The sequence below is a fragment of the Salvia hispanica genome, chromosome 6 (assembly GCF_029641045.1).
Source record: "Salvia hispanica isolate PSC_SH4W2 chromosome 6, Shi_PSC_v1, whole genome shotgun sequence".
Lineage (NCBI taxonomy): Eukaryota > Viridiplantae > Streptophyta > Magnoliopsida > Lamiales > Lamiaceae > Salvia > Salvia hispanica.
The window spans coordinates 18244065-18263164 of NC_142697.1; the positions used below are offsets into that span (position 1 = coordinate 18244065).

At 35.2% G+C, this 19100-nt stretch overlaps 2 protein-coding genes and 2 pseudogenes across 3 annotated transcripts; 3 read left to right on the forward strand and 1 right to left on the reverse strand.

The window, feature by feature from the left end:
* The first annotated feature begins 1544 nt into the window (after nt 1-1544).
* On the forward strand, nt 1545-2052 carry LOC125203171 (glutaredoxin-C11 pseudogene; annotated as a pseudogene).
* A 5787-nt stretch (nt 2053-7839) lies between these two features.
* LOC125208093 (glutaredoxin-C13 pseudogene) lies at nt 7840-8457 on the forward strand (annotated as a pseudogene).
* A 2891-nt stretch (nt 8458-11348) lies between these two features.
* Nucleotides 11349-13622, forward strand: LOC125204241 (membrane-anchored ubiquitin-fold protein 3-like). Of its 2 annotated transcripts, XM_048102841.2 has the most exons (5): nt 11349-11539; nt 12059-12140; nt 12292-12512; nt 12915-13085; nt 13302-13622. In XM_048102841.2, the coding sequence occupies exons 3-5, from the start codon at nt 12380-12382 to the stop codon at nt 13355-13357; spliced, it is 360 nt and encodes a 119-aa protein (XP_047958798.1). In that variant the 5' UTR covers nt 11349-11539; nt 12059-12140; nt 12292-12379; the 3' UTR covers nt 13358-13622. The 2 variants fall into 2 exon arrangements, with proteins under 2 accessions (XP_047958798.1, XP_047958797.1); XM_048102840.2 differs by lacking the exon at nt 12059-12140.
* A 1150-nt stretch (nt 13623-14772) lies between these two features.
* On the reverse strand, nt 14773-18624 carry LOC125203682 (protein TRANSPORT INHIBITOR RESPONSE 1-like). Its single transcript, XM_048102086.2, has 3 exons — nt 18088-18624; nt 16320-16812; nt 14773-16021 (listed from the first exon to the last, which is right to left on the reverse strand). The coding sequence occupies exons 1-3, from the start codon at nt 18540-18542 to the stop codon at nt 15197-15199; spliced, it is 1773 nt and encodes a 590-aa protein (XP_047958043.1). The 5' UTR covers nt 18543-18624; the 3' UTR covers nt 14773-15196.
* Nucleotides 18625-19100: the final 476 nt, after the last annotated feature.

Here is a 19100-nt window from a genome sequence, read left to right on the forward strand (position 1 = left end):
AGGGTTATCTGGTTAGCGACGAAATTTTAAAACCCAAAAGGTTTGCAATCTGAATAGTCTAAAAATCTGAGAGGATTTGCGGGGAAGGTTTGCTATGTACAAATCCATCCCACATCAGGAGTCTGAGAAAAGTTGGAAGGTTTATATAATAATGTCCAACTAATCAGTTTGAGGACTTTTGGAGAGTGACCCAAAAAACAAATCCGTGCGAGTTTGACCCAAAGAGGACAATATCAAACGTCTGTTGCAGTCGGCAATCCGAACAAGTGGTATCAGAGCCAGTTCGAGTTGGGCCCAGGATGACTCAAGTTCAAGTCGGGCCCGTAATGTCTCGACATGTCGACGGCGTCAAATCTGTCTGCTCCCGATGTGATCTGGTTCCCAATGTGATTTTATTTGAGGGGAAGGTTTGTTATGTACAAACCCATCCCACATCGGGAGTCTGAGGGAAGTTGGAAGGTTTATATAATCATGTCCAACCCCTAATCAGCATGAGGACTTTTGGAGAGTGACCTAAAAACAAATACGTGCGGGCTTGACCTAAAGCGGACAATATCAAACGTTTGTTGTAGTCGGCAATCCGAACAATTGGTATCAGAGCCAAGTCGAGTTGGGTTCAGGGTGACTCAAGTTCGAGTCGAGCCCGTAATGTCTCGACATGTCGACTGCGTCAAATCTGTCTGCTCCCGATGTGGTCTGATTTGAGGGGAAGGTTTGTTATGTACAAACTCATCCCACATCGGGAGTTTGAGGGAAGTTGGAAGGTGTATATAATCCTCTCTAACCCTTACTCAGTTTGAAGCCTTTTGGGGACTGACCCAAAACAAATCCGTGCGGGCTTGATCCAGAGCGGACAATATTACGTCTGTTGAAGTCGACAATCCTAACAGTTAAGTATCCCTAATAGTAGAAGTTTGTATCTCAAAGTTTAGTATTCATATTTGTAAAAGTATGTCCTATTTTGAGTAAAAGCTTTTACTATGAAAAATCAGTCTCTATTAAAGTCTATAATTCTCCATTAATGTTTAAATCCCTCTTCTCGTCGAAAAGTTAGGGAAGAGTTGAAAACCGGTTTGTTAAAAATATCGGAAATTGAATCAGAAAATACAGATTCTATACTTATCCCGAAAAGTTATGATCAGAAAGTGTACATAAAAACAAGAGAATATTGTAACGTTTAATTTCAACTCCCCAACTATACTTGTTATCACTACATCACACATGCATAAATCATACAGAAGGTTGTTGGATGATAAAACTAATTCTCCTGACTTTGCCAATGTCAAAAACAGCGTTGCGATAAAGTGTTTGATAAAATGCGTGTTTGTGGCGTCAGATTCTAAAGTGGCATTGCAGTGGATAAGTTCTTATCCTTTTAAATTCCTACACATCAGCCACACTATCCCACAAAGGTAATCACAAGAAGAATAAAGGATTTTAATCCATAATTTACCTCTATTTGAATATAAATTACGAAATTATGCAGAGGGACTTTTGTTGGTATAAAATTTGTGGTGGAATCATAATGAGTAACAACTGTACTTGTAAATGATGAGAGACCATTTTTCTTATCCAAAAAATCCTAGTCTATCTATAAATAGAAGCATGGACAAGCCTTCTTTCAACAACAACGTAAGTAGAACTAAACACAAGTATTAAAGGGGATTAATGGAGATAGTGAGAGAGCTAGCAAGGAAGAATGCAGCAGTGATATTCACCAAGAGCTGGTGCTGCATGTGTCACAGTATGAAGGCCCTCTTGTACGAGCTAGGCGCCAGCCCGGCTGTGTACGAGCTCGACCAGCATGTGAATGGAGCCCAAATGGAGCGGGGCTTGAGGGCTCTTGGCTGCTGCCCCGTCGTCCCTGTTGTGTTCATAGGTGGCGCCTTGGTGGGCTCGGCCGAAGACATCATCTCTCTCCATGTTGATGGATCACTCAAGCACATGCTCATCAATGCCAAGGCTATTTGGTTATAATCAATCTATTTGGGAACCCCCTCCCTTGTAATTGTAAATTCATACTTACTATATAGATCACCAGTTTTATCTCCACTTTCGTTTCTAATTCAACTCACATTTCTCAAAATTCATGTCAAAATATAAGGGACTCCTAATTATTGAAGATAGAGGGAACATTAAATTTCTAAAATTTCAAGTATTCTTTATTCTCAAACTGAGTGTTGTTGAGCACGAGCATTGGCTCGACTAACTATGGACTTCATTATTTCGTCTGTGAATAAATGCTCTACTTAAGTGAGTGCAAAAAAGTAAGCAAAATTTAAGTCATACTTATAAGAAAATATAAGTGAAATGTATTTGTAATATTCATAGTTTATTTATTAAATATAGAAAAACTGAAACAAAACATTTGAAGGTAGAAAACTCAAAATGATAATAGTATGAGATATTTAATGGCGAACATGTGCATTCTATGACCGCTTAATTTAAGTAAACAGTGAGTCTACTCAACTCATTTACACTAATTACTCTGGACATTTATTAATTTAAATAGAAAACATTAATTTTTGTCTCTAGATGAATCATGACGCTTCGAAAAATGTCACGATTGTTAATATCCCAAATAAAATTAAGGACTCAAAAGAAGCATCATAAATTAATTATTGGACGCTTATAGTAGGACTGTTAGACAAAATGTAACTTAGAGATGTACACAAAAACTTTCTTTGATCTGATTGAAATTTAATCAAAATTTATCAAATAAACCAATTGAGTATATTATAGTAGTACATACTACCTCGTCCAGCGTCCAGAGTACATTATCAATAGTCATGTTGTTTTTATTTTGGACTATCCATGATAATTAGTTATCTTTATCTTTTATAAGTTTCAATCTCCAATGAAATTGACATTATTCTCTGTTAATAATATTTAAATTACTTTTTCGCTCTAAAATTATTGGTAAAAGATGCTGGATATGGAGGTAGTATGTACTGTATATAATATATTCCGACTTAATTGGTTTATTTGATAGATTTAGATTAAAATTCAAACAAATAGACGAAAAAAGTTTTTTGTGTACTGAAAGTTAATCAAAGAGGTATACTGCAAATTAATTGACGCAAATTGATTTGTTGGTGTAGCTATTTGCATTCGCAAGGGAAAAACACTAAAATTATTGTTACAACTCGAAATTCCAGTTTAATTTCTTCATAAATACTACTCCTATGAGAAAAGGTGCAGTAAAGAAAGGTAGATTCACTTGTAAGGTCACGGAATAAAGGCCTAAAGAGTCATATATATAAGGATTCATAATATTCCTAAAAGCTAACCTTTAACAGAAATCATTCTTGGGATGGCCTAGCTGATGAGTTGGCAACCAATTTCACTATACTATCCATGTCCTATGTTATTATGATAAGTATTACAACAACAAAAATACCACATGATCATATCGTATGTGAATCAACACTATATTCAGAATTTCAGATGGTCAACTTATATATAAGAGAATATAGTAATAGATCGAATTTGCTCTGCCCCGCAGCTACTTTGGTTACACCCTCTAAATACATGGTACAAATGAGGTTTAACTCAAAATTAGTCAAATCTCCATTCTCTATATCATCATCGCAAACATCAGTAGTACTAGTATATATATACATGTAACGTATGATACCAAAATTAAACTTGAAATGCATTTTCTAATTAATAATTTAATGTAATTCTGGTTATCATTAAGCTCGCCCCTGTCAACACCATGAAACTGTGGAACCTCTTCAATAAAGACGTTATGTTAGTACTAAAACACATAGATTCTACATCAATAAAACTATGCAGCTACCCACACAAAACTTTTTTTTTTTGTAGATATACAAAATTAAAATTTTTAAAATTACCCAAAAAAGCTTTGATTAGCATCGGATCAAGCAAAAATTAACTAACATATCAGGTCAGGCCAGATGGGCTTAGGCCTATAATCTTATTGGTTGTTCACTCTTTTTCTTTTTTTCTTGAGAAACATATAATCGTTACAACATCACTTTAAGCCCAAATAGTTCCAACAAAAATTCATACTACCTCCGTCCCCCAAATTTTAACTTTGACTCGGCACGAGTTTTAAGAAATGTAATGGAAAGTGAGTTGAAAAAGTTGGTGCGATGTGGGTCCTACTTTTAAAGTAGTAGTTTTATAATAAAATGTGAGTAGGAATGAGTTAGTGGAATATGAGATTCACTACCAAAAATGGTAAAAAGTGAAGTGTGTCAAATTTTCAGGGATGGACCGAAATAATAAAGTATGTCAAAATTTAGTGGACGGAGGTAGTAATTAAATACGTGATTGCAGTCTCTAGTTATGCCCCAATTAATTTCACTTAATACCTCAAAACTTGTAGTTTCCCGACGGAAATTATGTAAAAACAATAAAATTTAATAATAAAGAAAACTTAGTTAAGGTTTTAATCAATGACTCCAAATAAAAATAGAGTATTTTGTGAGCCTAAAATAAATGTTCATCCAAATTTCAACAAAAGTTAGGGGATAAAACAAAAAAATGTTTTCCCCACACATATAGTATATTGGGAAAGAGATTCAATTGAAGCAGATGCAAGTTGTTCAAAGATTCACAGCGCACCGAAGTTATTCGTGATCACTTCAAAGACCAAGAAAGAATATATTATTCTCTCTTGAAATTATTTTTCAAGAATCCTGTTTCATTACTAAATTGACCACTCCATTTTCATTATATTATTCTGCTTATTTTTCATAAAGTGCATTCCAATATTATTTCCTCAAATAAATTCAGTACCTAAATTTATGGAATAATTACTACTCCCTTATCTGTAATTCTGCATATCACACGGTCAAAGATGTTACTTTCACAAAGAATTTATTCATCATCATTAATTCAGTGGTCTAACTCTAACCACAACTACCTATCTCTCATTTTCTTCTTTTAATCGCGCTTTCGAATCTTCCTAAGCATCGGCCTCACAAACTTTAATTTTACATTAAATATATTATATTTGTCATAGTTACTCACTTTTTTCAAGCTTAATTTCGATTTTTTCAATTTATGTTGTCAAAATTTTACAACGGATCTAATTAATCATTTCTCCCTTAGGCCTTAAAAGCTGCCTTTAATTAAGAGTTCTTCACGTGTATATATATTCAGAATATATATGTATAGATATATTTTTAAAAAGGCCACTTATATTATTATTTGAGCATTTGCCTGCATTTTTTTTAATAATTTTATAGGCCTATATTTCGGAGAAAGTGATAAATTCGTATTGGGACGCGATATATATGATTGAATTTCACAAATATATGACTGATCAAGTCGGTTTGAACTGGGATTGCATAATTTGAATTTTGAACAAGTAAATTATTATGCAAGTGTAATCAATTTCATCTGGAACGCACCAATGGAGGAACGATTCCAACGAGAATTAGATTCAATGTCCCACTATCGTATATATATCGATTATTATGGTTCACCACTTTATTAATTACTTTTAAAATATCTATTTGTACTAATATAAGTATATAACACTTCGTTAATGTGCCGCGCTCAAATAACCACATTTTTTTGGACATATGTATTAAGCAAGGGCATCGGTAAAAGTGCTTAAACGCCACATTTCAATGGAACTCTGTGGGGCGGATGGAGCCGCACGTGGGAGTGAATGGGGCGGGTCGTTATGCCACATTACGTAACCCCCCTCTCTTGAGCCAATGGAGGTAGTGCAAATTGTCCACTCGCTAGGTATGCGAGTGGGTATTTTTGTTACCCTAATTTAAAATTTTAAAATATAAAAATCATTTTTAAAAATAAAAAATTACTAGTACTAAAATTTTACAATGAACATGCATAAAGTCAGAACCGTAAATTAATAGTATATTTTTTTTTGCATACGATCCTTTGCATTAGAGAAGTAATTAAGTTCTTTATTGCATGGATGCGGATGAAGCCTTTTATAGGTAGTTTTTCTGCTCAAACATTCCTTATGTAATTTTGCATTTAAGGGAAGCTTTTATTGCTTTGTAATCGTGTATGTAATTTTGCATTTAAGGGAAGCTTTTATCACTTTGTATAAAATATGTTAGATTTATATACAAAATCAGTACTTAGCTTAGTAATAGTTGTGCTTTATTAGTTAAAATCTAAAGATTTAGTGAAGGAACGGTGTAAGAAACATAATTGTAAATGGTCTGCGTGCAGGAAAATAAGAAATATACTAGTAATAAATACAAAATTTAACTAAAATATACCCAATTGAAAAAGTGAACAGTATATACAGTCTACATAGAATAAGACAGAGAAAAGTAAACCACATATATTGAATCTCATGTCGTCCAATGGTGGTTTATATACTGTAATAAATTACAAGAAAAGAAAATTATCATTTAAATCATAAGGAAATATTGAATTCATCTATTTATATTAACTAGAACTTAAACAAAAATGTATTGTCTTTTAACATGTGGATTTCTAATATATTTTTAATAAGACATATTCAATTCATCTATTCCTATTAACATTTAAATTGTACGTATTTTAAATAACTCAGTAGAGTATACTATAAGCACTCCTTAAATGCATCAAATTAGTAACTTCGGCCTTTTAAAAATGTACGAAATATGTCGGGTGATCATGAAATGGTATAATTATTTTTTATCCTCGATGCTATCCACAGAGTTATTAATTAATATTGACGGGATGTAAACTACTATGTACTATGGTGATGAAACATGCGTCTTGATGCTTTGATTAATTAAATAATCGCATTTATAAACGCGTGGTTTGCGGCATGGTTATGATACTCCAACTGGAATTTATAAAGATTATTAACAATTTGAGGTTTAGGTAATGATAAATTTTGCTCCATTTTTCAAATAATTGATCGGCTTGAAATTTTGACTATACACGTCGGAACAAAGCAGATCCTGTCCTCTTCCTACAACGATGAACCATGAGTTGCTATACATTTAAAACTAGTTTGGAAATTTCATTTAATATATTAGAACTCGATAACACTAACTGCAACGGCGGAAAACTTGCAACTTTACACGATTACTCTAATCCATCTCTACTTAACTTAATCACGTCAATTCTTTGCATCCTAAATTTTGATAATTTTTTTAAAAAAAATTCAATGCAAGTAATTGCATCTCCATTTTCGCATGAATTCTTTAATTAGAGGATAGTTGTTGTATTGCATGTACATAATTAAAAACAAAAAAAATACTTTTTTATATGTATATTTTTATATTTGGTCAAAACAACTAAAAAGTTTTATACTATAGTAAATTACTAAACCCTCATTAAAAGTTAAATTACAGTTCTCAATGAATGTTTTAAAGATTAATACACATATATTTATAGTAGTATAGATATGTAAGTTTCAAGATTCAATTGAATGAGAAGCAATGAAAGATCGATGTCGTCCTTTATATCTACATGTAATTGTCTCCTCTCAATAAAGGTTATAAAACAATTTTTTTGCAAAAAAAACTTAATTCCACACTTGTAAAATTTAACTATTTTCATGAAAAATCTTTTTCCTTCTTCTCCATAAACCATCGTCTGTTTTATCTTTAGGCGTGTACCGTTCTTTTTCCCATAGAGTCGTCGACAAAATAAATATTTTTATACGCAAAACAACGGAAAGAATTGAAGTATCAATATGGTTTTAAGTATCTTGAAAAAGTGCCATTCTAGCTGTTTTTTATAAGCATCAAAGAGGTGAAGCCCACACCCACTTTTCAATGTTCTTTTCTTTCCAAAAAGAAAAACAAATAAAAGTAGTCCATTCTTTTTGTACCCTTGTTTTAATATAAATAGAGCTACAAATCCACCTCAAATTCAAACAACAAACCAACCTTAATCTCCCAAACCCATTTTTCTTCTTCCCTCCAATACAAAAAAAAAAAAATCAATAACAAACAAACTCCTCACACTTTGTTGAATATACTAGTATTAATTTGGAAATGGAGAAAATAGTTAAACTTGCATCAGAAAATGGGATCTTGATATTCAGCAAGAGCACATGCTGCTTATGCTATGCAGTTCAGATTCTGTTCAAGGAGCTTAGGGTGCAGCCTCGCATCGTTGAGATCGACACCATTCCAGATGGCGTTGAGATCGAGAAGGCGCTCAAGAGGCTGGGCAGCAGCGGCCCTCTGCCATCGGTCTTCATCGGTGGTAAGCTTATCGGATCAACCAATGAGGTCATGTCGCTCCACCTCAGCGGCAAACTCGTACAACTTCTCAGACAGCATGGCAGTTTGATTTGAGGATTTTATCTTCAATTGTAGAATAAGGTGTTGCCATGGCATGATGTTCATTACTGTTGATTAATTATCTTTAAGTGTGATATACTTGGTTTAAATATAGGGTTAATTATTAGATGATCAAGAATTATACTATGTATATTTATGTCATAATGTGTTGCATTTGATTATTCTCTATTAAATGAAGTTAGTTTTTTAATTACTACTTTGGTCGTGTGAAGTGTGGTTTTCCAAAGCTAATTTACTTTTATGTATAGACGAGAGAATAAGCGACTAATGAATCTGGATATAAAGTCTCACTGATAGTTACTCCTACTAGCTAGTAAGACAATATGGCCATGCACCACTAATTATCTAGTAGTATTAGCTAAATAGGACAGACAGATAGTATAGAGGAGTAACTAATAATTAATGGAGCTAATATAAATTTATTGGCAACAAGTTAACTCAATAATATAACACAGATTTGTAAATTATGCACTAAAACTATTGAATTACTTTCTAATTGTGGTGTGTTTCTAAATATATAGGTATAAAATTATTTATCCACATTTTGTTTGTATAGACGTAAGTCTTATGCATTTTTATTCATATCTTGTAATTCTACTATATAAACGTTAATATATCTATTATTGAAAATGTGATTTGGTAATAACTTATTTGTTTTTTGTAACATTAATATCACAAATAATATTTCAAAACTTACAGAAACATAGTAAATGGAGTATTTTTATACCAACGATATATCGGGAGTATTATTTATAAATAAAATTAAATTATACCTCTCTAACATAATCTTTGGCCGATACCAAACCCATCTTCAAATCAATCATTTCACCTCAGGGACGGAGCCAGGATTTGACGATAGGAGGAGCAAAAATATATTTATAAACAAATTTTGTTGTAATGAGAAGGAGAGTTTAATGCCAGAATTTAAAATAAATTTTAAAATTTGAAAAAAAATATCATTAGCATAAACTTTTGTGGAGGGGCAAATATCCAACCAAACATTGTATTGTAGATCCGCCCATGTACCAACCAATAAGTTGGGCATATGTGCGAGTAAAATGTCCATAATTCGAATTACTGAACTAAATTGATTTTAATTGAAATATGAATTTTGTTTCTAATTTATGGGGGATGCAATTGAGTTAATAAGATGTAATTCCTCCAATTACTAATAAGTTAGGAGTACGCGCAAGTAAAATGAATTTTGTCTGAAATTTGAAATTCATTTTCATATTAGAACTAAGCGCAAGTAAAACATCCGTGAATTGAATCTATCTGAAAGAGTATGAAATTCCTCCAAATATAGTAGTATTTCTAATAGTATAATTGAATACTTTTAATCAATCCACCATTGTTTCTTAATAAAAATATGTTTACTAGTTCGAGTTTTATAACATTAATTAATTAGACCTATTTAATCCATAACAAGAACTCCAGTACTAATAAGGAGAGTAGGAGACCCTTTAATTTTTAATAGTCACAACCCACCCCATACGAATCTTGAATGCCAATTTTGTATATATTGTCATAAAATACCTTAATGCAAGAAAGTATGTTGGCAACATAACAAATTAATTGTAAAGTTTTGAATTGGAGACCTTATTTTGAAGAATGAACGGCACAAAAAAGCCCTAACTTTTTGAGTTGTTACACCGTTGACCCCTAACAAAAAAAATCCTACCACAGGGGTCTAACAAAATATAAAATCACAAACCTTGCATATTTTGCCATTTTTCGGACGAAATTGCCCAAATTGCTTGAAGGGCAATTTCGTCTCGTTATCCCTGAAACTTGCCACTCTGCACACCTATGTTGAGACTACAAGTTGGTGTGTAAGAGATGTCAAAAATCAAACAGGCTATTAGCTTCCACTTTTTTATGATGTTGAGTTAGACTATATTATCTCTCCCTCTCTGTTCAGTCCTCTTCCTTCTTCCTTCCTTCTTCCCCTTTCGTTTTTTTCTTCTCCGTCATCGTGTTGTGAACCCCACGAATCACCATCCCATACTCGAGTTAGTGTGCTTCTGTTTATTTTTTTGTAGAGTGAACTGCTTCCCGTTTAGGCTAATCGATTGGCAACGCGAATTAGGGGTTTAGGGATTTCAAATTTTAGGGTTACCGTACTCTGCAAATTTTGGGGGATTTCATTTGAGAGAGCAATATTAATTGCAAATAGTGAACTGTTATTGTTTTTTTTTAACATATGATTCATTTGTTGACTGAGAAATGAGTAGTCACTTATTCTTTGTTAACTGCTTTTATTTTCAGTATGAATGTTAATACACCTAGAGCTGAGACGAATGTGTGATAATTGATTAGAATTTAGTTGTCGGAATTAGTTGTCTCTTTAAATGGGAAAATTAGTTATGCTCTTTGATCTATTTTGGTAAGTAATTTGTGGAACAAGATTATTTGGTTAAATGATGAAGTTTCGTCAAATTAGTGTAATAAGTACTAATAATGAAATGTTTCATTGGATACAATATTTGTATCTTACGAAATCACGCACAATTAATAATGTGTATATGCGATAAGTAAACACTCATTTCCAAACGTAAAACAAAGGAATTAAAAAAATCATCTAAGAAATGAAGTTAATTAAACATTTCGTGATGATAAAAATCAATGTAGATAATTAAAAGGGAAAAAAGGGTAAAATGAAATGCATCAGTCAGTAGCCATGGATGATTTGGGAGCATTTATTTTTTATCCAACACAGACCGTTTCTGAAGGAAGCTTTAACCCTACCTTCAACACTGTACACTTTGTATTTAGCATTTATTTTGCAATTTTTGAGGGAGGAGAAGAAAGACATGACATTTCAGTCACATCATTGGGCATATGTCAACCAAACTGCATGCTACAGGAGGTGCATGCAGAGGCGGCGGGTAAATAGGCGAAAATGCCCTTTAAGGGCAAAAGGGTGTTATTGTCCGAAACTACCTGATTTGTGATTTCATATTTTGTTAGACCCCTATGATGGGATTTTTTTTTGTTAGCGGTCAACGGTACAACAACCCAAAAAGTTAGGGCCTTTTATGTAGTTCACTCTATTTTGAATTGTGTTATAACTTTCCCCTACAAATCTTCAATGGAAAATAAAACAGAAAAGGACTGATAAGCTGAAAACAATAAGATTCAAACACCACCGTTTTCGCTCTGTAATCTTTGGCGGTCGTTCCACTTCTTTGGAACTGTATCATAATCTCATTTCACCGGAATTCGTTTATTTCCCCCCCGATTTCTGATCTTCCTCTAAATGGGCTCTTGATCAGGTTATTCTACACTTTACTTTTCCTCTTCTTTTTTTTTGTCTCAAGATTTGATTTTTACGCCTTCTTGTTTATTGTAATCGGTCCAATTTCTATATGATTTTAGAATTTATTGCCACGATCAAGATTGTTTTTTCGGCTAATTCCGTAGGCTCTGAAAGAAATTTTTCGAACTAGGGCTTTGATCCTTAGAGAGGAGGTGTTGGATTGAGTATTAAGTTTCAATTTCTATACGAATTTCTGGTTGCTGTTGTGTGTGATTTATTTTGGGAAATGTTTTTGCTAATTACTTTTGAAGAGGAAATACTTGTGTAGGAAGGTACTTACTGTACAAATACAATTGTGGCAACCATGGTGCAAGTGAAGTTCATACGATTCATTGAGCTGAAGTTATGAAATTCTTGAAACTGGACATTATGTGTGTATGTATGTATGTGTGTGAACTGTGAGGAGACCTTCCACACACTAGTAGATTCCTTAGACGACCACTTTACATGTAGTGTGTGGTGGTTTGTGATGCAGGGGCCTCTTTTGAGTTTTGTGCTAATTGGATCATATGAGGTGGTTACTCGGTTCATTGGGCGATTCACATGTACAATTGCTGGTGTGTTTTTACTCTTCTTGAATTTGCGTGTGAACGGGATTTAGTTTTGTTGTCCTTCAACTGGAGTATATTACTTTCAAGCTTCAGCTTCAGTTTTGTTGTAAGGTTATGGATGATTTATCTTCTTTCTCAATTAATTCCTTTTTGACAGGTGGATTTTAGCGAATTGAATTCTTTTACGCATAAGCCTGTCAATTTATCACATTGGAATTCCAGTAATATAGCAGAGGGAGGCTACTATGGCCGAGGGACTCGAGCAGCTTAAACTTAAGTTCAGAATCTTTGATGGGACAGATATAGGTCATGGTTCCTATTCGCCATCCGTCACTGTTGCAACACTTAAACAAAGACTTCTTTCCGAGTGGCCTCAAGGTTGCGATTCTGCTCTTTATGTTTACGTTTGTTTACTTAACTTGTGTCAGTGAGGTTGTCTTGTTTCCTCTTGGTATGTGTTTTCTAATAAATTCTCTGATTTCATTGCGTTGCACAATAGTTTTGTGGTATGTTAGTTTATGTTTTACCTTTTCTTATTATTATTAGAAAAAAGTTGCTAGAATAGCCAGCTTGCTTATGTGAAGCAGCGGTAGAATTTCCATCCACAGTGATTTTATGTCTAGAGAAGCAACATGCATCGTAATAACTCCACCGTGAGAGCAATTAGGTGCTAGGACCAGTTTTTGATTGTTTAATAAGATGAGCTGTTTATAACTTATGTCTGTTTCACCAAATTTAATCTAAGATTTTGGTCGAGCCTCTTTCCGTCTTCATTGACAGATAAATCAGTAGTCCCAAAGTCGGTAAATGATATGAAAGTAATCCATGGGGGAAAAGTTTTGGAGAATGACAAAACACTTGCCGAATCTAGAGCGCACACCAGTGACCTTCCTGGTGGAGTTATTACAATGCATGTTGTTGTACAGCCAGCTGTTGTTAAGAAAAAGACAGGTTCGTTTCGCTGTACATTTTTGGCATGAAAATTTTCCAGTTTATTTGCTACTTAATCGAAATATCCCCACTTTCGTATCATCCCAAGTTTGATGTGATGACAGTAACTATCAAGCATACATAAGCCTGTTTCTTGATCACTATTTACTCGTTGCACAATAGGGTCTAATCTCGAGCAATTGCCTTCTAATTTTCTTGTTCTTCTGCTCAATTCAGGTAAAAATCTATCCGGGAATCAAATACAGTGCTCGTGTTCCTGCACTATCCTTTAGGGCCTGTCTGTAAAGAGCTTCACAATGGTGAGGCTATCTTTCCTTGCTTTTTTTTGTTACTTCCATTGAAATATAATAGTGCACGGGAGCATCAACGATGGAAAGGTCGTTGAGAAACGAAACAAATTGGCTTCTATAAGTTGAAACATTGCCTTCATACGTCACGATGTGGATCTAGATTTCTCCCCGCTCTTGTTTACTTATTCATTTATTTGTCTATTTATGGATGTAATTATCTTTCAATAAATTAATACCTTTACTTCTATTAGAAGTTTTTTTTTTTTTTACCACAAAAAGCCACTATAATTTCACTGTTCACATGCTAATCAAATATATTTTGATTTTAAAAAAGAGTGAATTACATAAAGTGCGAGAGCGAGAAATCAAATAACCATTGTCCATTGTTTTTGCTATATATTTTCCCCCCTCTAAAAATTCTTCGTCTCTTTCTCTCTTCAAACAAGAGAAATAATCCTTACTGATTTACTAACTGATTCACTAACTCTATTTGTGAAAGGAGCGTCGGATGGGTAAAAGGAGGCTCTGGCTTCACAATTGAATTTGTTCTTAATTAAATGTGATAAATTTTCTTTTATTATCTCTGTCATACTATATATTGTAAGTACATATTAATATCTATACATAGGTACTGTTCGGTTTCCTAAATATAATTTAGGATTAAGTTGTGAGAACATTTTAGTTGGGAGGGGTTGACTATGACTAATTATCTGAGTTGTGGGATTCAATCTCATAAACTAAACACAATACATAATTAATCTCAAGATACAATCTTGCAAATCGAACAACCTCATATAGTATTAATAATAAGCACAATTATATGGCTATAATAATATTTGTGTTGTAATGAAATTTTTAGGAATTTTTTTGGATAAAATTGCAACTTATAAATTGTGAATCCCAATTAACTGTAATACTTTAGCAATATGAAAATAATATAATTGGAAAAGATAAGTAACCGAAATTGCATAGCCACAACTTAGAGAGATAGTGCTGGCCCTGGGGAGTAAGCTTTTTCTTTTCTTTTTTTTTTTGTTAGTACTTTCTTTTTCGTTATTTCTTTTTCTTTATTTATATCTTTCGTTTTTTTCAGTGGTCACGTTACTCTGTCTACATATGCATCAGTTGTTGTCCCTCGTAACCTCTCTGGTTCACTGTCAAAAAATAGAAAGTTATATTCAATTATTCCTTTAATTAAAACTCAGTAAGGTTTCTTAAAATCTAAAGTTTTCTCATCTGAATCCTTCACATGTATTTTCTGTCTCTTTCTCTCATGGTAAAAGTGATAAAAATTGACCAAGCAAAGATATAGTGAGATTGTTATAAACAAGATATAGACCCAAAATACCTAACTTATCAACAACCATTTCAATATCAAAAAACAGCAAATCAGAATCTGAAATGAAATTTGAACGCTTTATTGCTGGGCATAGACATCTAATAATAATGGAACAAAATCAATAATACAAGTACAATAGTGGAAGTTTCTGTAAAAAAAAAGAAAACAATCAGCCTCCTAAAAGATTGAATAAGTAAGTCTACATTTTAGTACACGAGTTACTCGTACAAACAAACTCATACAACACAAGATACAACAGAGAGTTGGGCCTCAAATGGGAACTGAACGGGTGGTGAATAATATCTCCACCAAGCAAAACCCAATGCAGACGAGATGCCCATTTAGGCGTCTCCGACCATTATAACTCCAAAGCTCATTCCCACTTCCACTGGCAGTTCGGTCACATAAACCTTTTTTCTGACATAAAAAAACTTGAACAAGTGTAAATTAGGAGCAATACCTGCTTCAGCTGAAGGAATGTTTTATAGCTCAACAGCACCATTGCTCACAAACACCTCTGGGCTTCCTGCGTTTTTGTCCATCGTCCAGATGAAATCAGGCATGTCGACTCTCCGTCCTGCAACTGTCCGGTAGATGTAGAGTTTCTCAACAGGGCAATTTTCTGGCCGGGAATTAGGGTGACCTCTCTCATCTATAACTTCAACATTGAGCCTGGGCATCTTTTGAGCAAGCAGCTTACACGCTCCATAGCTCACCAAGCATGATGACATCCAAAGGGATCGCATTGTCTCTAGCTTTGCAGCATTTGCTAAGAGAGCTTTGTCCCCAAATGGACAGTCCCTGATCTCCAGTTTCCGCAGGCTATCACATCCAGACAAAACATGATGGAGGCCCATGTCACTATCCCCGGCAAAAGCTATGGACAGCATCTCCAATTTCTTAGCATGCTTTCCAATATATTCAAAAACTCGATCAGTAAGGAGGCCGGACATGGAAAGGCGTCGTAATTCCTTGCAGTTCTCTACTATGGCTCCAAAACCAGTATCAAGTGGTTCGAGAGTCAGGTAGTCAGGAGCTTGAGGCTCAATGATACAAAGTCGAAAGCGGACCATCTCTGGCCGGTTCCTTGCAATTGTAATCAAGGCAGCATTTGACATTTGACGACAAAAGTATAGAACAGACTGGAGCTTGGGGCAGCCTTCTGAAACGGAGACAAGCCCCTGTTCTGTCAAAGCAACGTTAGCTTCTGCCTCAAAAGGATCAGAAGGGAACACCCGAAGTTCTTGCAAATCCTTGCAAGATGCAGCCAGGGCTTCCAGACCAGCATCTTCAATGTAATCCAGAACCTGTTTGCAGTAACAGGGTTGATTAGCCAAAGGAAGTAATGCAACAAATGACACGCAACAAAACTGAATATTAAAACCGTAGAAACATAAAATATTTAGGCACAGAAGGCATAAATAAGTTATCATGAGCCAATGGAGCATCTAAATTCAGAGATGGGGTACAAACAGGTCTTCCAACCAGAGAAATGCTTTATTTTGCTGGTAGGTTCTTTACAGTATATTTAACAATAACTATCTACTACAGTCAATGGAAACTCTATGGAAGATAGCATTAAATACAGAAGGAAGAGTTGCATACCCAGAGACACTGTAAATGCGGACATAGGCTAATAATTTTTACAAGATCAGGACTTTGAATCGCTGCATAAATCAAGTCCAGAGAAGTGATTCTGGCACAGGCTGAATACATAGCAGGAAGATAAGCTGGAACGACATCCCAAAACCCGGACAAGCCTCTGAGTTGCTTACAGACTGAAAATGCTTCGGCCACGTTTGAGTATATATCAGGTCGGATTTCAGCTGAGTAGGCCCCGGTTCCAAATTCAACCAATTGGGGGGCCCGGTGAAGCAGGTTCGGAAGCTTCTCAAGGGGTACAGCGCGGTTTAGCTGAAGAGTCCTCAAATTAGGACACCGGCCAACCAGGCGCTCCAAGGCAGGGAAATTAACCTCTGAGCCTAAACAAGACATGTTAAGTGACACCAGTGAAGTGCAATTGTCGGGGAAATGGCTAAGCCAATGCCCACTTAGGTCCTCCACTTCACTCTCCCGCAAATCTATCTCTCTAAGGTTCCTGTATGCAAACAATACCCTGATTATCAAGAAAGTTGAATGCTATGAAAGAACAAAGTACCTAGAAAAAGTAATAGCTACAAGAGCACAATAGTGTGGCAGTTGAAACATTATTGTTGGTCCCAGAGAATCTTAGTCGAGCAACACTGCCTTTACTGCAGATAAAATATCATAACAAGCAATATCAAACATGCCAGTAACATTTTTCAAAGTCAAAATAATGCAGTGAAATTATTTGGACAGCCAGTAGAGCAGAGATCTATGCTCCATCCAGAGCCATCTTAAAAGAGCATTGAACCCTTACAGAGGAAAAGTAATTCCTTGTTATGCATGTGATAATGGGTTTACAACAGTAAATCAACTAGTCCCAGAATGGGCATTGGGCCAAAAAAAGAAAAAGGAAGTAAAAGGATGAACTTCATTTCTCATTCGCTGTATTTCCAAGGTAACTTTTCAGGTGCCCACACAAAGTATCTTATGTGGTACAAGATGACACAACAAATTACAGCATCCCATAATCCTTCCACTAAAGCAACTCTAATATTATGAGTAAACAATAAAGAAAAGAAATTATTGGTGTCCTAATTCAATCATTTTCGTAAAGAAGGAAAGGTAGAATATTAGAATCTACTCAATAATCCAAAAAACCACACATCCACCAAAGAATAATACAGGTCACAATATTCCATGGACAACTGACAAGGAATCTTCCTCAAATGAGAAAATCAGACAAGCCAATCAAACGGTTGTGTCATTCAAGGATCCCGTTTATTCAATAATCAATACACTGAACTTACAATTAAGAAGGGAAATCAGTTTGACACAATAAAATTCCCCCAACCAAAACTAACTATTCACCGCTACGGAAAGTATGTAAGTATGCCACGAGTGAGAAAAAAATCTAACTCACAACATTTTGTGATCTAATATACCACAGGAAAGAGAATGGAGCAATGAGTTGAAAATGAAATGAATTATAGAATCAAAAAGTAAGCTTTAACAACTTCACAGTCGCAGTTTGAATTTATCCAAATGCTGGACTTTCAACTAAATCCATATCAAAATCTCCAATTTATCACACAGACACAAGAACATTAACCAGATATCAAGCTTGGACGCCGATGACAGATCTATAAGATAAAATTAAAAAAAAAACACTGAACCCCATGGAAAAAATTACCTTCATTCGTCCATTAGAGAAGGGTAAAGTAAAATTTAAGAGAGAGAAAATAGTAAGAATTGAAGACATTATAACTCCAGTTTCAAATTGAATAACCTGCAATTAGCAGCAATCGAAGCGAGGCCGTCAGTAGTGAAGCCCTCACAGGAAGAGAGCACCAAAACCTTGAAATGTTTAAACGATCTGGCGATCAGGTCGAGGCTCTCGTCCGTGACGACCATCCGCTTGAGCCTGATCTCCTCGAGCGAGGGGTAGGAAGCCGCCATCGCCCTAATCCACGGCTGCACATAGCCGCCCCAGCCCTCCGGCACGAGGTTGAAATCCGCGAAATGCGGCTTCCCCTTCATCTCCACCGCCCGCACCTTGGGGAACCGCCGAATCACTATCTCCGGCGACACCGCGTAGCAGTTCCCGATGAAGACGCGGCGGCGGCACCAGCGCTCGATCTCGTACCACGAGCGGCACACCAGCGACACGGCGTTGCGGTCACGGTCGGACCTTAGGAAAGAGAAAACATGCTCGAGGACCTCCTCTGGAAACGAGTACGCCATGAGCTGGCGGTTTCAGCTCTGGATCTGAAAGATTCCTGCAATGGCGAGTGAGAGAGAGAGAGAAAGAGAGAGCTAAGATTGAAAAGATAAGGTTATTTGGGGTTTTTAACTTTGATGAGCTAATGACTGAACTAGGGTTTGAATTAACGGCTCGCGGTAGCAACACGTGGCAGTGGCAGATCTTGGCCGCCGATTTCGGAGTGGGCCCAGTTATCTATTTGAAACGAAGCGCGACCGTAGAAATTTGCAGTAAGTGTTGTCTGTGTGACGTGGCGCCCAGGACCATATAAATTGCGGTAATTTAATTTCACAATAATAACCACCATATTTTTAAATATTTTTTAATTATAATTTCAAAAAAGAATTAGGACTGTGGGTGACAGCTCCAAGTATGGGTTGATCTTACACAAAAGTTTTTGTGATTTACTTTACAAAAATGGAAGAAAATACTACTACTAATTTGTCATACTTTCTGAAATCACATATATTTTGAGTAAGTTATCACTTAACATTGAAATGTAAATCCAAATATGGGGCTAAATAACTACTCATAGTACT

Coding starts and splice junctions, on each gene's coding strand:
- LOC125203682 (XM_048102086.2), bottom strand. CDS start 18,542: ATGGCGTACTCGTTTCCAGAGGAGGTCCTCGAGCATGTTTTCTCTTTC. Junction 16,813..18,087: donor TCGATTGCTGCTAATTGCAG/GTTATTCAATTT, acceptor GTTTGCATACAG/GAACCTTAGAGAGATAGATT. Junction 16,022..16,319: donor CGCATTTACAGTGTCTCTGG/GTATGCAACTCT, acceptor TACTGCAAACAG/GTTCTGGATTACATTGAAGA.
- LOC125204241 (XM_048102841.2), top strand. CDS start 12,380: ATGGCCGAGGGACTCGAGCAGCTTAAACTTAAGTTCAGAATCTTTGAT. Junction 12,513..12,914: donor TCTTTCCGAGTGGCCTCAAG/GTTGCGATTCTG, acceptor CTTCATTGACAG/ATAAATCAGTAGTCCCAAAG. Junction 13,086..13,301: donor TGTTGTTAAGAAAAAGACAG/GTTCGTTTCGCT, acceptor TGCTCAATTCAG/GTAAAAATCTATCCGGGAAT.